A 19,691-nucleotide genomic window follows, 5' to 3' on the forward strand; every position below is an offset into this window, starting at 1 on the left:
AATAACCCGCACAAGTCATCTGTACACTTGATGCAAAAAGCTATCAACCCAGCTAAACAGATCACAACTGATGAAGAACTAGATACAATTATCACAGAGAAAGCACCTATGGATCATTCCTCAAGACGGTGAAAGAATAAGGTTATGTTCCTCATCAAGTGTTTAATGCTGAGGAAACCGGGCACTTCATTCCATCAAGCCATTAACGACCATCACAAAGGTAAATAAAATGACTTTATTGTACAGTACAGTTTATTTTTTTAATCATAATACTATAGCACATTTATTACACATTAAATAAGGTATATTTTGTGTAGTCTTAAGGCTTAGAAAATTATAAAGTTGAAAATTATGTTTTATGTGGACCTAAAAACGCATTATTCTCGTTTTAATGGTTTCCAATGGGAAATTATTTTTTGGGATACACACTTTTCACTTTACACACTCTGGGGACCAATTAAGTTCGTAAGCCAAGGTCCCACTGTACTTTAGTTTTGAAAGGTGCTTAAAAAGAGACCACGTGGCTTGTAGCAATTTGCTTGTAGCTTTTGCTTTATTGAATAAAACGAACGTTTGATTTGAAAAAAAAAAAATTATTGAAGAAGTTGTCGGCCACCCGGCCCGAGACGTTTCGAAAGTTGTACGTCCGACGTAAACGTTGTACGCCCCGGGCAGACGTTATTTCAAACACTGCAAATGGTCATGAGAATTTCTTAATCAACAGAAACCAATCTGTCTGTTTGAAATACAATTCTAGCGACATCTCCCTGAACACTGGTGCTCCGCTCGGCTTTGTTATTAACCCCCTGCTGTTCATACTGATCACTCTTGCCTGTCATCCCAATTACTTCTTGAAGTTTGTAGATGACACAACACTTGTGGATCTCTTTTTTTTCTTGAATGACGTGAAGTGAACAATTCATCAAAAATGCAATCTCCATTGTGGCAGCCCGGTTGTCAAGTGTTAACAGATCAACTTCACAGTGCAGAGGGTTCAATTCCAAAATGACTTGACAACGTAACCCCAAAAAATTCAATTGCAATTTAATTATTACAAACATTTTTAATGTAAATTGTTGGTTATTCATTCCTGACACATTCCCAAAAAAAATAGTTGGTCCATTAATTTTTCCCTAGCTGTGAATATGAGCGTGAGCATTCATTTGACGATTTATGCCCTGTCAATGGCTGGCAACCAGTTGAGGGTAGGCACCAGCACACCCATGATAATCCCGATGATGGAATGATGGATGTTCATTCTTTTTGTAGGACTAAAATTTGTCATGGCTTGTGCACAGTGGAAATTGTGCCAACCACACAAGACATACATACAAACAAAAAGACAAAAAGCTATCCAAGCAAACACACCCACTCAGCTAAACGAGTCCATGGTGGTTTTGGCTCTCTCCATTTCATGCAGGAAGTGGTAAAACTGGGGCAACGTCAATTCTGAAATAAACAAAGACCTTTAAACAATAGTCAGTGCCATTTGAACGACCTCCAGGACACTTTCTTGTTATCCAATGAAACCCCACAATCCCCGTAACTTAATCCACTCCCCCAATATGGCCACATTTTCTCAGTTTTCTCCCGAGGAACAATTCCTTACCCATGTAGAGATTTTCTGTCAAATTCCCCTTCTGGACAACCAGTTTGAGCTGCAAACAAGACAAAAAAATCATTTGGCACAAACGCACAGTGTCCTACGATGCTATTTTTTTCTTTTGCTAATGCTAATGTTACGATAAAATTAGGCCTTGGTGCTATTTGGTCACACAGAGATTAATTTATATGTGTCTAAAATAAAAAAGCAGATCTTATTCGACTCCAAGGTTGACAGTGTGTGTTGGTGCGTTTAAGTGTGTGCGTGTGTGTCATACCTGCAGAAAGATGTTGCTCATTTTGTGAATCTCGCTAGAACCGACAGTCACTGTGGAGTCACAAATGTTGTACATCAAAACACAAACCATTTTTAACAGAAACGCTATTGATCAGAACTTCAAGCTTTCAAATGAAAACTATATACAGTATATGTACATATGTTTAAATAGTTAAATATTCTATGTCACACAAGTCTTTCTCATTCAGCACACGGGGTGTCTCAGATTTTGTCACTGAGACGGCATGGCTGTGATGAGACAAGACAAAGACAAAATCTTTGTTTCTGTACTGAATACTTTTCAGGCATGTGTACCAATTTTTTTGTCAACTTGTTACTTTTACTCCCAACAACTCTCCAAAAATGATGTCTTTTCTGCATCCATGGCCTTATTAAATGGCTATGAAGAATGATTTGTAGCAATTGCCTTGTGTCTAATGGCTTAATAAGCAACAGTAATGGGCATTCAAAAAGTGCAGTCTGAAAAAATACAAGTATGGTGTAATTTGGTGTATTTTTATTTATTTTTTTGCTTTCTTGTGTTGTATTTTTTTTGCATTTTTAATCCAGTGTTCACAATGACAGAAAAGCCATTGGACCATTTCTTAGTTGTTGTTTTTTACATAATACAAACTGTAAACACCAGATCAGATCATGGCGAGTAAGAACTAGTCTAGCCTACGAATAGCAAAAAGCCACATTTAGAGGGCAACCAACGCCACCGGACAAGTTGTGTCCATAATTTATAAAATCACTTCAAATGACTTCTACTGAGCATATTTTACAAAGATTCCACCGCATATAGCTATATTTTACATTTTAAGACTCACGCTGAATATTCAGGAAGTTTTATTTTTTAGTTGGTGACAATTCCTGACGTCACGTCACGGAGGGAACGCCCCTGACCGAGAAAGCGACACACAATGCATTTTGGGTACTTTGTTTGGTCTGAAAACTTCATGTTTATCCGTGTTGATGGCAAAATTAGAAGGAAAACACATAAATAACACAATGGTGAATTGTTGTGTGTTGCACCAAGACTACGATTTGATTCTAGTTGACAAATTCCCAGCAGACAAATCAGCCCATTTCCAACGTAGCTTTGGCGCCATCTTGTGCATTTTCTGGGATGCTACAGACAATGACACAGAATTACTTCTTTAATCGGTTGCAAACATTTATGCTTTCCTCTTCAGAACTATTTGAATCATATTCATAACTGGATGAGTAACAAGAAAGCATCTTCTCCGAATCTGGCCATTATTTTGATTCTCGAGCAAGGCAAGACATCTTGGCGTGACGTCACGAACAAGGGGGCGGGACCTTAGGAAACTGAAACTGTCTCAGATCATTTTGAAGTAGTTTTGGGAGACTTTAACTCATTTTTATTGGTGTTTTTCATTTGACTAAAAATATCAGCCTGCGTGTTTTGGGTATTTTAGATGCTATAAAATGTTTTTCTGATGTCAGTTAGGAAACAAAAAATGGTGTTGGTTGTCCTTTCAGTGATGGCCATTGAATGAGGAAAAATATATTTCATATATATATATATATATATATATACTAAATAATTATTCAAAAACTACCGATAGACATTAAGGGTGCATTTTCCACCAAAAAAGTCAGGATGAAAGTGGGTAGAAAATACCCCCAATCCTAATTTATATTACTATAGATAACATTAGTCTTATCATAATTCATCGCACCGCCAAACTTCCATTCCATATCCACCAGCCGGTTGACAGGCAGCGTCTGCCGCGTGGCCAGTCGGCACAGCGTCGCACAATGTTCTCCCCACTGCAAGGTAGGACAAAGTTTTGTGCAACTGGAGAAAACCCCAGGAGAGGACTGCATTCAACAATATAAAAATATGTAATATTGCTTTATATTGATGACAAGGAGGAAAACAGAGAGACCTGTTGTAAAAAGTGAGCAGCCTTGTCCTCCTGAAGTCCTGCAGCAACGAAAAACAAACAAACAAAAATTTCAGTATACAGTGGTGTTGATACAGTTGAGATACACATGAACCCACTTACGAGGTGCAAGCAGTTTGTTGCCCGTTCTCATTAAAGTTTACAGACAAACTAAATATTTCTTCGTTTTGGTGTATCTGTCAAACTGATGAACATTACACAATATTATTGAGTTATTTCCAGTTGAAATACTAATCTTTGTTTTTGTCTGCATAACTATTAAACCGCCACCCGGTGACTGAGTGGGTCACACCAGAGGGAGCAGCAGCATGATATGGATTACAACATTAAATGATAGACACCTAAAGTCTGCAGATCTGCTTTCAGCTGCTCAGCCGTCAAGTTTCTCTTCATTGCACCTGAATAGGAAACAAAGCCGCTTTTTATTTTTAGTCCATAAAATCATTTTATGCTGGTGTGACTTTTAAGTTAACACGCTATTGAAATAATTTTCAGGCCAAAATTAAAAGGGAATATAAGTGTTACCTTCTGTGAAGAAAGTAGTAAATTTTCAAGATTAAACACATAATACCATGGTCAATTTTCAACATCACCCAAGTCATAAACATATGAAAACAAAGTACAGTGAGACCTCGTCTGTGTAAGCTCTCAGTCGTACAGGAGTGGTCCATCGATGAGAAGGTTTCTTCAGCCGTCATCTGTACAAAAGTGAAGGTTTCGGACGTTTCGCCTTTCGGAGGCGAAACGTCCGAAACCTTCACTTTTGTACAGATGACGGCTGAAGAAACCTTCTCATCGATACAGTGAGACCTCAACTTACAAACACCTTATCTTACAAACTTTTCGTCTTACAAACGTCAAATTTATGAAAATTAAACCTTATAATAAGCACTATTTTCATAATACACACCCACCACGGCTGGCGGAGTGATCTCCGGCGGAAGTACACGACCGAACAGTACCAGAGGTTAAGTTACCAACAGTCCTTATGGAAGGTGACTCTCCTTCCATAAGCCATCAACGACCAACAAAAAGGTAAATAAAACTTTATTTTACAGCACCGTTTATTTCTTTAATTACAGTCCTCATGTAATGCACCTCTCTTTCCAAACAGCAATTCCCTTTGACCTCCAACGCCATTCCATCAAGCCATAAATGACCATCACAAATGTAAATAAAGTGACTTTATGATACAATGCAGTGTATTTCTTTCATTACAATACGATAGCACATTTATTATACATAGAATAAGGTATGTTGTGTGTAGTTTTAAGGTTTATTTAGTTGAAAAGTATATTTTATGGAAACCCGGGAACGGATTATTCCCATTTTAATGGTTTCCTATGGGATTTTTTTTTTTAGATACACACTTTTCGCCTTACACACTCTGTCCGGGAACCAATTAAGTTCGTAAGTTGAGGTCTCACTGTAGTATATTTTTAAAGATAAAAAGTCGTGTATTTTTGCAATTAAAATCTTGTGCATGCATCTTACACTTACCCTTTGTAATAATATGACGATAGTTGTGTATTTTCAGGAGAGAGGTAGTATGATTTAACGTTTCTAACATTACGACAAAATGAGGCCTATGTATTATTTGGTCACACAGAGACTAATTTATATGTCTCTAAAATAAATAAACTGATGATAATAATAATAATAATAATAATAATAATAATAATAATAATAATAATAATAATAATACATTTTAAGCACCTTTCAAAGCTCTCACGGACACTTTACAGATCTTATTCGGCTCCAAGGTCGACAGTGTGTATGTGTATGTGTCAACATCACCCTGTGGCACAAGAATGAGACTCTTCATGAGGTTCTTCAGTGGTCCTGTGCTCATCCCATGTTCACTTGCAAAGTCACTCAGCTGCTGCATGAACTTCTCTGTCTTTACACAAACACGTGTACAAGTGCACAACTATAATTAACTTGTTCCCTTACAATGTGTCACAATATTCTCAATTATACACGGGTCGGATGTTGTTAAGCAAAGCTATCTGCTCGTTGGAGTAACATGCTTATCTTCGAGCTTCTATTCCTCCGTTCACGATGATGACGTGTATTATACCCGTCTCTTTAGTTGTACTGTACTTTAACAATTCAGGTTCCGATGGTGGCTCCCTCTAGCGGCACTAGGTGTGCGTGGTACTGATGAAAGTTTGCATTGAACGCGTGTTAACGATTGCTTCTCAAAATTGTTTCTGATAACCTCAAATACGGCACTTAAGGACGGTGGTTTTTGTTAGCACAAAACGTTCCTTTATTTTGTTTTCAGGATACCAAAAATTGGACGTCGATCTTAAATCTGCATGACGTACATTGAGAAAGAGACTAAAATGTTCGAGAACCACTGTACCGTTGTATCCATGTGCATTTCGAAAGATAGACAAGAATGACCTACATTTGGTGATTATCAGTAACCAAAGTACTATAACTACATTTCCCTCGGGATCCTTCGACTATATTTCTATAATCAAACACTGGAAAGTGTGTAGTCATTTGTTTGTGAGTGTTTTTACCTCTTTAGGCTGCAACAAAAACTGGAAGACGATTTCGACCAGACGAATGAATTGCTGTAGATTAATAGAAGTTTGTGACTTTCAATGCTTGTTAAGCATGACAAATGCTCACCAAGCATTGAAAGAATAGCTTGTGATTTTTATGTCATCGATTAAATATTTGGCAAAATTATTCTGATGCCCACAAAAATTTCGCTCGCGTTTACCTGCTCGTTGAATTTGTTGAGGTTGTGGAAGTCGCCGCTGACAGAATGTGGTAAAGCATCGTTCGTACAATGAAGCTGCATTTTTAAAACAATGTTTTTTTTTTTACCTTCGCCGCAACCCCGGAACACACTCGGGAAGTTGTTCAAATCCACTTCCGGGTTGGCTTGTCGAACCGAGACAGGAACTATATCCGTGTGCTTATATTGTGCGTCATTACCGTTGCCATATTCGATGTGTCAAAATTCTCTGAAAGCGTTATATTTTAAAGCTTTGGAGGGGGAAAGATCAGAACAAATGACATTGTTAGATTTCGATTTTGGGAGTAAGCTTGTCAAAAGTTTATAGAAAAAAACACTTTTATTTTAGCCCCAAAACATAAACAGCAAAATCATATAAATCAGAATCAGAATCAGAATCATCTTTATTGCCAAGTATGTAGAACACACAAGGAATTTGTTTCCGGTAGAACACGCTGCACTAGTATCGTTGTCAAAAAAAACTGCTAAGTGGCACTATACAGTTCCATTTTGGCTACTGTTGAAAGAGTTCAAAGAGTTAATGGCTTGGGGGAAGAAGCTGTTTAAATGTCTGCTGGATTTGGTGCGCATGGATCGGTGATTCTCCCATATTAACAACATTATATTTGTGCCGGGCGGCCCGGTAGTCGAGTGGTTAGCACACCGGCTTCACAGTGCAGAGGTCGCCGGTTCGTGTCCCGGTCCGGCCTCCCTGTGTGGAGTTTGCATGCTCTCCCCGGACCCGCGTGGGTTTTCTCCGGGTCCTCTGGTTTCCTCCCACACTCCAAAAACATGTATGGCTGGCAGATTGCCCTGTCCAAATTGTCCCTGGGTGTGAGTGTGAGAGTGACTGTTTTACATCTTTGTGTGCCCTGCGATTGGCTGGCAACCAATTCAGGGTTACCAGCGCCTTCTTGCAGGTGTCGGGATACATCAGAGTTTTATGATCACTAGCCAATCATAGTTTGCGAAAACTGCCCTTATCACTCGCCGCTAATGGCAAGAGCATACGGGCCAAAGCGAAACCACTGTATTGGCAGCTAGCTGCATTAGGCATGAGCAAAAACGCTGGTGCGTGTGGCTGCCTCTGCCACATGCAGTTAAAGTTGGAAACAACACCTTCGGCACCATCACGCTGAACACAGGGCCCCCCCACGGGTGTGTGCTGAGCCCCCTCGTCTTCACTCCGCTCACACATGACTGCTCATCATCATCATCCAGCTCCACCCTCTTCATAAAGTTTGCGGATGACACAACTGTGGTGGGCCTCAACAACAACGATGAGGAGACAACCTGCAGGGACGAGGTGAGCCGCCTGGCCACGTGGTTCAAGTGAATGTGGAGAAGATGACGCAGATTGTTGTGGACTTTCCAACATTCGTAAAATCAATTCTCTTCCCACCTTCAAGTCCCATCTCAAAACCTACCTATTTAAAATTGCATTTTCTGTGTAGCTCTCTCTCTTGTTTCCATTTATATTTGTATTTTATTTATTGCATTCTATTTGTGATTGTATTTTATTTATAATAGAACCTATGCTTGTCTGTGACTGTAAAGCACAGGTGTCAAAATCAAGGCCCGCGGGCCAAATCCAGCCCGCCACCTCATTTTTTTCGGCCCACGAAAGCAAATCAAACTTGTGAAATTCCATGATGCTTGCTAAAATACCAACCAAAATGTCATATTTTTGGATGTAAACCACAATAACAGTCATTATTCTTGACTTCAGATTTGAAAACCAGTTATTCATTAATTTTGTGTGTGCTCTATATGTAATATGTGGAGGGGATTAAACATTCTAATGGCTTCCCCAAATTCATAACGGCCCTCGAGAGGAATCCATAACTACAATATGGCCCACGGCAAAAAATTACTTTGACACCCCTGCTGTAAAGTGTCCTTGAGAGTTTGAAAGGCGCTTAAATTGTAATGTATTATTATTATTATTATTATTATTATTATTATTATTATTATTATTATTATTATTATTATTATTATTATTATTATTATTCAGGGCAGTGCACCCCAGCATGCTCCACTAACAGTCGACGGTGCTGCAGTGGAGAGGGTGAGCAGCACCAAGTTCCTGGGAGTTCACATCTCCGAAGACCTGTTCTGGAGGCAGAACACGGCATCACTGGCCAAGAGATCCCACCAGCGCCTGTACTTCCTCCGCAAGATCAGAAGAGCTGGATCTCCGACCCCCATCACGACCTCCTTGTACCGCGATACCATCGAGAGCATTCTGACCAGCTGTATCACCGTGTGGTACGGCGCCTGCACCATGTCCTGCCGTAAGACTCTGCAGCGCATTGTGAGGACAGCTGAGAAGATCATCGGTGTCTCCCGCCCTCCTTTAGGATATTTACAACACCCGCCTCACCCGCAGAGCCCTTAGGATCGCTGGCGATCCCAGCCCTCCCACAGCCTCTTCAGCCTGCTGCCATCGGGTAGGAGACTGTAGAGTCTCCGAGCCAAGACCAGCAGACTCAAGGACAGTTTCTGCCACCGGGCAGTCAGGAGACTCAACTCCCTCCCGGCCCTATCCCCCCTGCCCCTTCCCACTGCCACACTCACTGAACTCTGACTACACGGTACATGCTGTACTATCATCCTGAACTCAATTTTTACTTTTTTTCTGCATCCTGCAACCTCACTTTTTTCTGCAACCTCACTTCAACCTTCTTCTGTTTTTGCATTACTACATTATCAGAATCAGAATCAGAATCATCTTTATTGCCACGTATGTAGAACACACAAGGAATTTGTTTCCGGTAGAACACGCTGCACTAGTATCGTTGTCAAAAAAAAAAAACTGCTAAGTGGCACTATACAGTTCCATTTTGGCTACTGTTGAAAGAGTTCAAAGAGTTAATGGCTTGGGGGAGGAAACTGTTTAAATGTCTGCTGGATTTGGTGCGCATGGATCGGTAGCGCCTGCCTGAGGGGAGTAGCTGGAAAAGGTGGTGGGCAGGGTGCGGAGGGTCCAGTAGGATTTTCCGCACCCTAGTTTGGATTCTTGCAGTGTGCAAGTCCTCGAGAGTGGGTAGGGCGGTGCCAATGATTTTTTCCGCCGTCCTAACTGTCCGTTGAAGTCGGATTTTGTCCATTTTTGTGGCGGCCCCGAACCAAACGGTGATGGAAGAACACAGGATGGATTCGATGACATGATGTCATGATGATGATGTCACTTTACATACGACACTACCTCACTTTACATTCACAATTTACATGTATTGTGTTTTGTCAATTGTCTGTCTTTTTTAGTCACATTATAAGTGCCTTGCACGCCGAGAGGACAGTAATTTCATCTGCTGTATGTCATGCATATTAGCATATTTGACAATAAAGCTGACTTTGAGTATAATGAATTAATCTCATCTCATTTTCCGTACCGCTTCTTCCTCATTAGGGTCGCGGGGGTTGCTGGAGCCTATCTCAGCTGTCTTCGGGCACGAGGCGGGGGACACCCTGAATTGGTTGCCAGCCAATCGCATCATGAATTAACTCATTAATTAATTGAAAAATATTTTATACGTGTTGTATGTCACCATTATTATGTTTAACCGCATCAACTTCATGGCCCAACTGTCCGTTTGAGCACAAAAGTTGTGGCACACCTGGTGAAACCTGAGGCCAGTGTCACATCTCGTCGCCGTCCTGGGCGCGCCCCGCCCCTCCTGTCACCTCCTCCGCTGCTCCCGGGAGACGGCCCCTCCCATCATCACGCACCTGGGTCCCCACAGCTGACTGTCATTCCCTTGATTGTGCCTTCTGACTATATCTACCGATCGCGCCATTCTGGCGCCGTCGGAGTATTCTGAAAGCCATCCTGGACTTCCGTGCCGTCAGATCAGCTGTCACCGATCTCCCTCACTCACCTCATCCTGCTGTCCTTTTTTATGCGTGCCTCAGTAAAGACTTTTGTATACGAGTATCTGTCTCGCCGTGTATTTCGGATCCACACCCCCCGCTTTCCTTTCGTCACTCGAGCCCAGCCCTCGAGCCTCAAGTGACGTGACATAATACTCCGACCAACCATGGATCCCGCCGGCGAAGACAGATATCTCGCCGCCCTCACCGAGCAAGCGGAGCGTTCAAGCCAGCTGGCCCGAGCCATCGCGGAAATCAGCCAAATTACCACCAGGCTGGCTCAACGCTTCGAGGCGGCTGAGGCACGCATTTCCGCTCTCACGATCAAGTCTTCCCCGCCCGTGAGTAGGCACGCTCCTCAATTTCCCCTTCCCTCCCGCTACGCAGGCGAGACCGGGCGTTGCGCTCAGTTTTTAATGCAGTGCACGCTCGTGTTTGAGCAACATCCATACGCCTGCGTTAGCGATGAGGCGAAGGTAGCCTTCATCACCAGCCTGCTCACGGGAGAAGCCGAGACGTGGGTGCTGGCCATCCGAGAATCCCGACCGGAGTTGCGCACCTCGTATCCGGACTTCGTCGCCGAGTTACGCCGGGTTTTCCATCACCCGGTGACGGAGTCCGAAGCGGAGGGGAGATTACTGGACTGCGTCCAAGGGGCCCGTTCAGCCGCGGAATACTCCGTCGACTTCCGCATCCGGGCCGCTGGCAGCGGCTACGGCGACCGAGCGTTGAGGGGGGTGTTTCGTCGCGGATTGAACACCGACCTCAAGGACGAGTTGGCTACCCGCGACGCGGGCACCACCTTCGACGACCTGGTCGCCATCGTCATCGGCCTGGATCACCGCCTTCGGGAGCGACAGAGGGAGCAGCGCGGCCGACGGCCCAGACAGCCACGCAGCCGGTCCAGATCTCCCACACCCGGCAGCGAGCGTGTGCGGCGCCTGGAGGAATCCCCCGAACCCATGATCGTAGGGGGGGGAACGACCACACCACCCCCGGGGCTCGTCGCACCCAAGGCCCCCAGGCGAAGACCTCAGGTCCACGCAAGTCCCCGGCAAGACGGCGACCACAGCGACCTCTGGAGGTCAAATCCACTACCCCCGTTACGCGGTTGGAGCTGGACAGCGAATTAATCGGCCCGTCCAGCTCCCAAACCGTGCGGGCCCTAGTGGACTCTGGGGCCGACGGGTGCATCATTGACCCCCAGCTGGCGGACTCGTTGGGCTGCCAGCTGATCAATCTCCACCCCCCTAAGGAGATGGTCGACCTGGACGGCAGACTGTTGGCCCGAGTCACCCACCTCACGGCCCCGCTCAAACTCCGGGTGGCGGGGAACCACGTCGAGCACCGCCAATTTTTAGTTATGCCCTCCCGGAATGCGCCGTTGGTATTGGGTCTCCCCTGGCTCAATACCCACGACCCGTCAATCTCCTGGGAGGGCCCCACCATTCAGGGCTGGAGCCCCTACTGCTACGCCAACTGCCTACGGTCGGCTACGGCAGGGCGAGACGCCTCCCGCGGTGGACCGCCGGAGGCCATCTGCCTCAAGGGCGTGCCACACTGCTACCACGACCTGCGGGAGGTGTTCAGCAAGGACAACGCCCAATCCCTGCCACCCCACCGACCGTATGACTGTGCTATTGACTTGCAGCCAGGGGCTCCATTACCGGACTCCAGACTTTTCCACATCTCACAACCGGAACGGGAAGCCCTGAGCACTTACATAGACTCCTCCCTCGCGGCGGGACTCATTAGGCCGTCTCGGTCTCCGCTGGGCGCAAGGTTCTTCTTTATTGACAAGAAGGACGGAACCCTGCGTCCATGTGTCGATTATCGGAGTCTGAACGACATCACCATCCGTAACAAATACCCCCTCCCCCTCATGGACTCAGCCTTCACGCCCCTTCAGTCCGCAACCATTTTTTCTAAATTAGACCTCCGCAGTGCGTACCACTTGGTCCGCATCCGGGAGGGGGACGAATGGAAAACTGCATTTAAAACACCATTAGGACATTTTGAATATCTGGTGATGCCGTTCGGACTCACGAACGCTCCCGCCGTATTCCAAAATCTGATCAACGATGTGCTCAGGGACTTCCTCAATGTTTTTGTTTTCGTTTATCTGGATGACATTCTTATTTTCTCTCGTTCTGCAGAGGAGCACCGGCAACACGTCCGACGGGTCCTGGCGCGGCTCCTGCAAAACCGGCTCTACGTGAAGGCAGAGAAGTGCGAGTTCCATGTCCGCTCTCTGTCCTTCCTAGGGTTTGTCGTGGAGCGGGGGCAGCTCAGGGCCGACCCTACTAAGACTAAAGCGGTGGTGGAATGGCCGATCCCGAAGACGCGCAAACAGCTTCAGCGGTTTTTGGGGTTTGCCAACTTCTACCGCCGCTTCATCCGCGGGTATAGTCAGAAGGCACTCCCCCTCACTAACCTCACGTCCTCTAAGATCCCCTTCAGGTGGACGCCCGACGCAGAGGGGGCATTCAACCGCCTCCGTCTTGCCTTCACTAACCCCCCAGTTCTGCGTCATCCCGACCCGGATCTCCCGTTCACGGTCGAGGTTGACGCATCCGAATCCGGAGTAGGGGCCGTCCTATCCCAGCGCTCTCCCATGGACCAGAAGCTACGCCCATGCGCCTTCTTCTCCCGCCGGCTCAGCCCCGCCGAGGCCAACTATGACGTCGGCAACCGGGAACTGCTGGCGGTCGTCCTGGCCCTTCAGGAATGGAGACACTGGCTTGAGGGAGCGAAACACCCCTTCACCGTCTTCACGGACCATAAAAACCTGGCGGCCATCCGGTCGGCCAAGAGACTAAACTCAAGACAGGCCCGATGGTCACTCTTCCTCACCCGGTTTAACTTTTCTCTCACCTACTGCCCAGGGTCACAGAACACCAAGCCCGATGCCCTATCCCGCATCCATGAGCCGGCAGAAAGGGAGGAGACCACCACCAACATCCTGCCGGCCCAACGCATCCTGGGTGCCCTGAGGTGGGAGGTTGAGAGAAAAGTACAGCAAGCCCAGGGGACGACCCCCATCCCCAGGGGCTGTCCTAAGGATCGCCTGTTCGTCCCCCCCCCTCTTCGCACGGAGGTGCTCGTCTGGGGGCACACCTCCAAGATAGCTTGTCACCCGGGGGTCAACAGGACGATCCAACTCATCGCCCAACGGTTCTGGTGGCCGGGGTTCCGGAGGGACATCACCCTCTTCGTGAAGGCCTGCCCGACCTGTGCCTGTGGGAAAGCCTCCCATCAGCCCCCGGCAGGACTCCTCCGGCCGCTACCGGTACCGTCCAGACCCTGGTCCCACATCTCCGTTGACTTCGTGACAGGCCTCCCCCCCTCCCGTGGCAAGACGGTCGTCCTTACCGTTGTGGACCGATTCTCCAAGTCGGCCCACTTCGTCCCGTTAACCAGGTTGCCGTCCGCCATCGAGACGGCTCAACTCCTGGTTAACCACGTCGTCCGTCTCCACGGGATTCCGACGGACATCGTGTCGGACCGGGGACCGCAGTTCGTGTCCAAGGTATGGAAACGTTTCTGTCGGTCCCTAGGGGCGTCGGCGAGCCTGTCGTCTGGATACCATCCCCAGACCAACGGACAGACGGAGAGGAAGAACCAGGACCTGGAGGCGGCCCTCCGGTGCGTGTGCCTCCACAACCCGGCGTCGTGGGCCCTGCACCTACCCTGGGTGGAGTACGCCCACAACTCCCTGGTCTCCGCAGCCACAGGTCGGTCCCCATTTATGTCCGCCTGTGGCTATCAGCCGCCCTTGTTTCCCACTCAGGAGGGCCAGGTGGAGGTCCCGTCTATTGAACATCACCTCAGACGGGCCCACCGAGTCTGGAAGGAAACCAGGGACGCCCTGACACGCACCGCATCCCGGAACCAGCGGGTGGCGGACCGTCACCGGAGACAGGCACCCAACTACCAGGTCGGGCAGGAGGTGTGGCTGTCGACGAGGGACCTTCGGCTGGCAGGGTCTTCAGCCAAGCTGGGCCCACGCTTCACGGGTCCCTTCCCCATCGAGGCCATCCTCAGCCCGGTCTCGGTGAGGCTCCGGCTGCCACCCACCATGAGGATCCACCCCGTTTTCCATGTTTCCCTCCTCAAGCCAGTGGAAACTTGCTCCTTAGCCCCCACGCCCACCCCCCCACCTCCCCCCCGGATGTTGGCCGACGGACCGGTCTACACCGTGCGGGAGATAATGGACTCCAGGCGCATGGGCAGAGGAGTGCAGTACCTGGTCGACTGGGAGGGCTATGGACCGGAGGAACGACAGTGGGTCCCACGTGCCTGGATCCTCGACCCATCTCTCATCCGGGCGTTCCATGCGGCTCACCCCTCCAAACCTGGTGGGCCGCCAAGAGGCGTCCGTTGAGGGGGGGGCACTGTCACATCTCGTCGCCGTCCTGGGCGCGCCCCGCCCCTCCTGTCACCTCCTCCGCTGCTCCCGGGAGACGGCCCCTCCCATCATCACGCACCTGGGTCCCCACAGCTGACTGTCATTCCCTTGATTGTGCCTTCTGACTATATCTACCGATCGCGCCATTCTGGCGCCGTCGGAGTATTCTGAAAGCCATCCTGGACTTCCGTGCCGTCAGATCAGCTGTCACCGATCTCCCTCACTCACCTCATCCTGCTGTCCTTTTTTATGCGTGCCTCAGTAAAGACTTTTGTATACGAGTATCTGTCTCGCCGTGTATTTCGGATCCACACCCCCCCGCTTTCCTTTCGTCACTCGAGCCCAGCCCTCGAGCCTCAAGTGACGTGACAGCCAGAAGTTCACCTGCGGGTTGGCTTCCTGAGCAATGGCAGAAAAAAATGCCCCGCCCGCCACTGAGGAGGTGGCGGGGAAGTGGGGGGTGCTGCTGGGTGCGGTTGGGAAAGAGGGGGGGGGTGATTAAATGCGCGGCAGTGAGACTCAGGGGATCTGCAGCAGCACGTTCCCTGTGCGTGATCAACTCGTACACGACAAGGTCCACTTCTGGAAGATTGCACAGCGAGAAAGAGCAATTATTTGAATCCTGCATGCTTATGTAAGTATTTTCCTTTCCACATACATATAACAATGTTCACCTGACTCTATTACTGCAATTGACGCGTTACGACGATGTGACGCGCGTTTTCCAGGCCTGCATGCCTTACAGCACAGGACGCGCGCACGTGTATGGGTCGAAACTTTTTCTGTTTTTACGACACGTTCTTGTTTTTGGAAAGCAAATGAATTGTGTGAGTATTTAGCAGATAACCTAGAGTTGAAATGGCGGTGAGATTTGAAGAAACTCAAGTGCACGCTGTCTTTGACTGAATTGTCCACAGGAGAACACGAGTTGGACAACTTTTATACTCATTTTGAAACAGATAAAAATGAACGGTCCCAAGTACATTTGGTGTACTTGATAGTAATAGTTTTAATTTTATACTTACTCGGGCTTTATGATATGAGCTTCACATAAACTGTCAGATTTTGTTAATAATTTTCACATAGTTATCACAAGAAAGGAGGACAGTGGAAGGCAACGACAGATGTCAAGACATGGTGCCCATTAATCTGTTACAAAAGCAGTGATTTAGCATACGTTTAAAACCTTTAACCCAATATCATAGGGCTAGTCTATTTGGTGTACTTTACACTGTCATTTTAATTTATTAACTATAAGGACTGGATGTTTTGACCATCATACAATTTCTTTAATTTTGTTAACAATTTTAACGGGGCGGCCCGGTAGTCGAGTGGTTAGCACACCGGCTTCACAGTGCAGAGGTCGCCGGTTCGCGTCCCGGTCCGGCCTCCCTGTGTGGAGTTTGCATGTTCTCCCCGGACCCGTGTGGGTTTTCTCCGGGTCCTCCGGTTTCCTCCCACACTCCAAAAACATGCATGGCAGGCAGATTGACCACTCCAAATTGTCCCTAGGTGTGAGTGTGAGAGTGACTGTTGTATGTCTTTGTGTGCCCTTCGATTGGCTGGCAAACAATTCAGGGTGTCCCCCGCCTCGTGCCCGAAGACAGCTGAGCTAGGCTCCAGCAACCCCCGCGACCCTAATGAGGAATAAGCGGTACGGAAAATGAGATGAGATGAGACAATTTTAACGTTGTTGTCATGAACACAAAAAGTAGGGATTTAGCATAAATTGGAAACATTTGACCCAAATATCAGGACTACAGAGGAAAAGATTTCAGACACAAGCGCTGTATGTTGCCACTTGAATCTAGTCCCTTCACTCTAAATCACACTTGGGCAAATTACAAAGAACAAAAAAAGCAACAACAAATATCAAGATGTTTCAAATTAGTTATTGTGACGTTTATAGTTGACGTTTATAGTCAAACTAAACATAAAACAAAGACAATAACACTTCATGACCTTGATTTAACAACATAGCTTAGTATTTCAGACAGAAACATTAATTCCAGTTTTAAATAGCATCACTGTTACAGGGCTATAACCCTTGAAGAAATAGATTTTATCCACATTTTTCAGGACCATAGTAGGCAAAATAACAGCACTCCCGACATCGTGTGACAATACTCAACAATTAGTTGTGACATGAAGTCGACACCGAAAGTCTAGCTTGTCAGAACTTTTGTTCGTCTTGCTGCATAGTGTGACATATCATACATTGTCCTTTGATTGGTTTTTCGGCATTGACCAATAGGAAGACAATTGCCTCCTACTGGTGACGAGAGACCAGACGAGGCACACAATCAGAATGTGGTTTACAGTATTTAAAAAACAAAAAGTGACCTGAATAAAATGGGAAATATTACATAGTACTGTATACATAGCTTTTCAACTCATGCCAAGTTTTCTAACTGCAGAGCTCATAACTAATTAGCAAACACATTGCAATAAACACCAATTTTGACTTCAAGTTCATTTATTACCTAAACTTCACTTTGGAGAAGAGACATTCCAACCTGTCTTCCCCCCATCACCAAGGAAAGGGTCCATAGTTTTTGTTTTGCCCTTTCTGAACCTAGAAAGAGCGCACACGGAAATAAAGCCTGTTTGAACATGACTTAGAAGCTGCCTGTCCCTCCTTTTCGACGGCCAAATTCAACATAAATCCAATAAAAATATCAATTGCAAATTTCCCCATTGTGGGACTAAATATCCTGTGACTGTAAAGTGTCCTTGAGAGTTTTGAAAGGCGCTTATAAATAAATGAAATGTATTATTATAATTATTATTATTAAAGGCGTTCCGATTCTGATATAAACTCATTCACACTTTTTTGTCAACTTCACCAAACTGAGATTTGTGACTGTGCAAAGGGGAGCGGGGCTCAACACCTATGTGAAGCCTATCCAGGAAGTATGTTTTTGCTCGGCAGCCACTTGAGGTGCCTGCATCGAAGAGGTCTGCCATTTTGTGGACTTGACCGAGCATAAAGTGATCCCAAAGTACATGACTGACAAGGAATTTGGCCCCCAGTGCGAACCCACGCCCCCCCACACACATACATACAAATTGAACTCTACACACTTGCACATGCATTTAGGAAGTGAAAAAACCCTTTCCATAATCTCCAGCCCCCACTCTTTGTGGACCCCCTTCCCTATATTCCACCCACCTCTTGAAGGGCCCCTCTGCTACCTCTGTTGTTGTGTCCAATGCTTTAGTAAAAAGTTCAAGTTAAAAAATGGCAATTCTGTACATTTGTTGAAAAAAAAGTTCTACTACTACGACACCGATATTAACGCAAACACAGATGACAACATTTTGCCAGCTGATTGCAAATTATGCTCTACAATATAGATAATAATCTTCGTTGATGTGAAATTTGTCGTTGTTTTCCGCAGTAACAAATTGCGACTAGGAGTGTAACAAACCAGATTTAAAAATTGCTCTTAGGAGTGTAACAAACCAGATTTTAATAAGAAAATCTGATTTGATTTAAAAATATATAATTGCATCTGAGTGTCTTCCACCATCATTATCCTGTCGCTTTAAACATTTTGTCGCTTTTGTAAAGGTTGTTCAGGGGTGGTCAATGCCAGGGGTGGTCAATGCCTCAGGGGGGTTCAGAGTAGCATCTGGACACGTTTCCTAAGCATTTGTAGAATTCAAATGATCCTATCCTTTAAGTACTCCCTGTTCATCTCACTCGCAAAAGTGAGAATTCTTAGAGGTCCATACTTTCATGTTTTTCTTTTGACTATAGAGCAGCACTAAAGACGATACATACATACATACATACATACATACATACATACATACATACATACATACATACATACATACACACATACATACACACATACATACACACACACACACACACACACACACACACACACACACACACACACACACACACACACACACACACACACACACACACACACACACACACACACACACACACACACACACACACACACACACACACACACACACACACACACACACACACACACACACACACACACACACACACACACACACACACACACACACACACACACACACACACACACACACACACACACACACACACACACACACACACACACATACATACATACATACATACATACATACATACATACATACAGTGATATCATGAGAGGCTAGCTGAGGCTAGCTCTCAGCGGGACGGGACAAGAAGTGCAATGGACGACAGGTTTGGATACAAACAAAAGGTTTTAATCAAGGGTTCCAGGGGGAATTCACAAGCAACAAAGGTTTGAATAGTGTCTCTTCCAATACTTATCAAAATAAAGTCTCTTCTGATACTTAAATCCAAATAAAGTCTCTTCTGCTACTTAAATCCAAATAAAGTCTCTTCTGAGGTAAAACTGAAGACGGAGTTCTTTACAAGAGTCTCTAGGCCTCACCCCTCTTGACGTCCTCGTCATGTAGCCTTGCCACCTTAGCTAGGTTCAAATCCAGTGTCCAGTCGTGTGGTCCCAACTGGCAATGAGTTCCACGCAGCAATCAACTTCTCCACAGAGCACAGCAATCGAGCTTGTCTTTCCCCAAACTCCACACTCAGAGGCTCTCTGCCTCAAGAGCCCTGCTTTCCAATCAAGCCCTGATCAGCTGCAGGTGTGTGGGTTTAATTGCTGCCTTCCACCAGGTGGGGCCAAGACTCTCTCTGGGTGGAGCCATCTTAGGGGGATGTATTTGCCCTCCAGGACACAGCCTCTCGTCACATCACAATACATACATACATACATACATACATACATACACAAAGAAAGAAATCAAGAAATAAATCAAGATATAAATAAACAAACA

At 46.2% G+C, this 19,691-nt stretch overlaps 2 protein-coding genes across 6 annotated transcripts in view; one reads left to right on the plus strand and one right to left on the minus strand.

Annotated features, from left to right (window-relative positions):
* Window positions 1-221: 221 nt before the first annotated feature.
* Window positions 222-6,685, minus strand: commd7 (COMM domain containing 7). 3 transcript variants are annotated; one of them, XM_088997459.1, is made up of 9 exons: window positions 6,551-6,685; window positions 6,345-6,398; window positions 5,530-5,611; window positions 4,155-4,211; window positions 3,796-3,833; window positions 3,586-3,676; window positions 1,881-1,930; window positions 1,610-1,658; window positions 222-1,449 (listed from the first exon to the last, which is right to left on the minus strand). In XM_088997459.1, the coding sequence occupies exons 1-9, from the start codon at window positions 6,629-6,631 to the stop codon at window positions 1,373-1,375; spliced, it is 579 nt and encodes a 192-aa protein (XP_088853585.1). In that variant the 5' UTR covers window positions 6,632-6,685; the 3' UTR covers window positions 222-1,372. The 3 variants fall into 3 exon arrangements, with proteins under 3 accessions (XP_088853585.1, XP_088853578.1, XP_088853570.1); XM_088997452.1 differs by having other exon boundaries at window positions 5,611-5,713; XM_088997444.1 differs by having other exon boundaries at window positions 5,530-5,713.
* Window positions 6,686-15,352: 8,667 nt separating this feature from the next.
* The window catches only part of dnmt3bb.1 (DNA methyltransferase 3 beta, tandem duplicate b.1), a 30,772-nt gene continuing 26,433 nt past the window's right edge, over window positions 15,353-19,691 (plus strand). For all 3 annotated transcript variants that reach the window (XM_088997469.1, XM_088997487.1, XM_088997479.1), the window contains exon 1: window positions 15,353-15,483. In XM_088997469.1, the coding sequence (XP_088853595.1) occupies window positions 15,476-15,483 (8 nt within the window). In that variant the 5' untranslated portion in view covers window positions 15,353-15,475. The remainder of the gene's footprint in view (window positions 15,484-19,691) is intronic.

The sequence above is a fragment of the Hippocampus bargibanti genome, linkage group LG01 (genome assembly GCF_051943395.1).
Source record: "Hippocampus bargibanti isolate YZ-2025 linkage group LG01, ASM5194339v1, whole genome shotgun sequence".
NCBI lineage: Eukaryota > Metazoa > Chordata > Actinopteri > Syngnathiformes > Syngnathidae > Hippocampus > Hippocampus bargibanti.

Excerpts from the sequence above, each read along its gene's own strand:
- commd7 (XM_088997444.1), bottom strand. The coding sequence starts at position 6,631 with ATGCAGCTTCATTGTACGAACGATGCTTTACCACATTCTGTCAGCGGC. Across the intron at positions 3,834-4,154 it reads AGCAGATCTGCAGACTTTAG|GACTTCAGGAGGACAAGGCT; the intron begins GTGTCTATCATT and ends TCGTTGCTGCAG. Across the intron at positions 1,659-1,880 it reads TGAGCAACATCTTTCTGCAG|CTCAAACTGGTTGTCCAGAA; the intron begins GTATGACACACA and ends TCTTGTTTGCAG.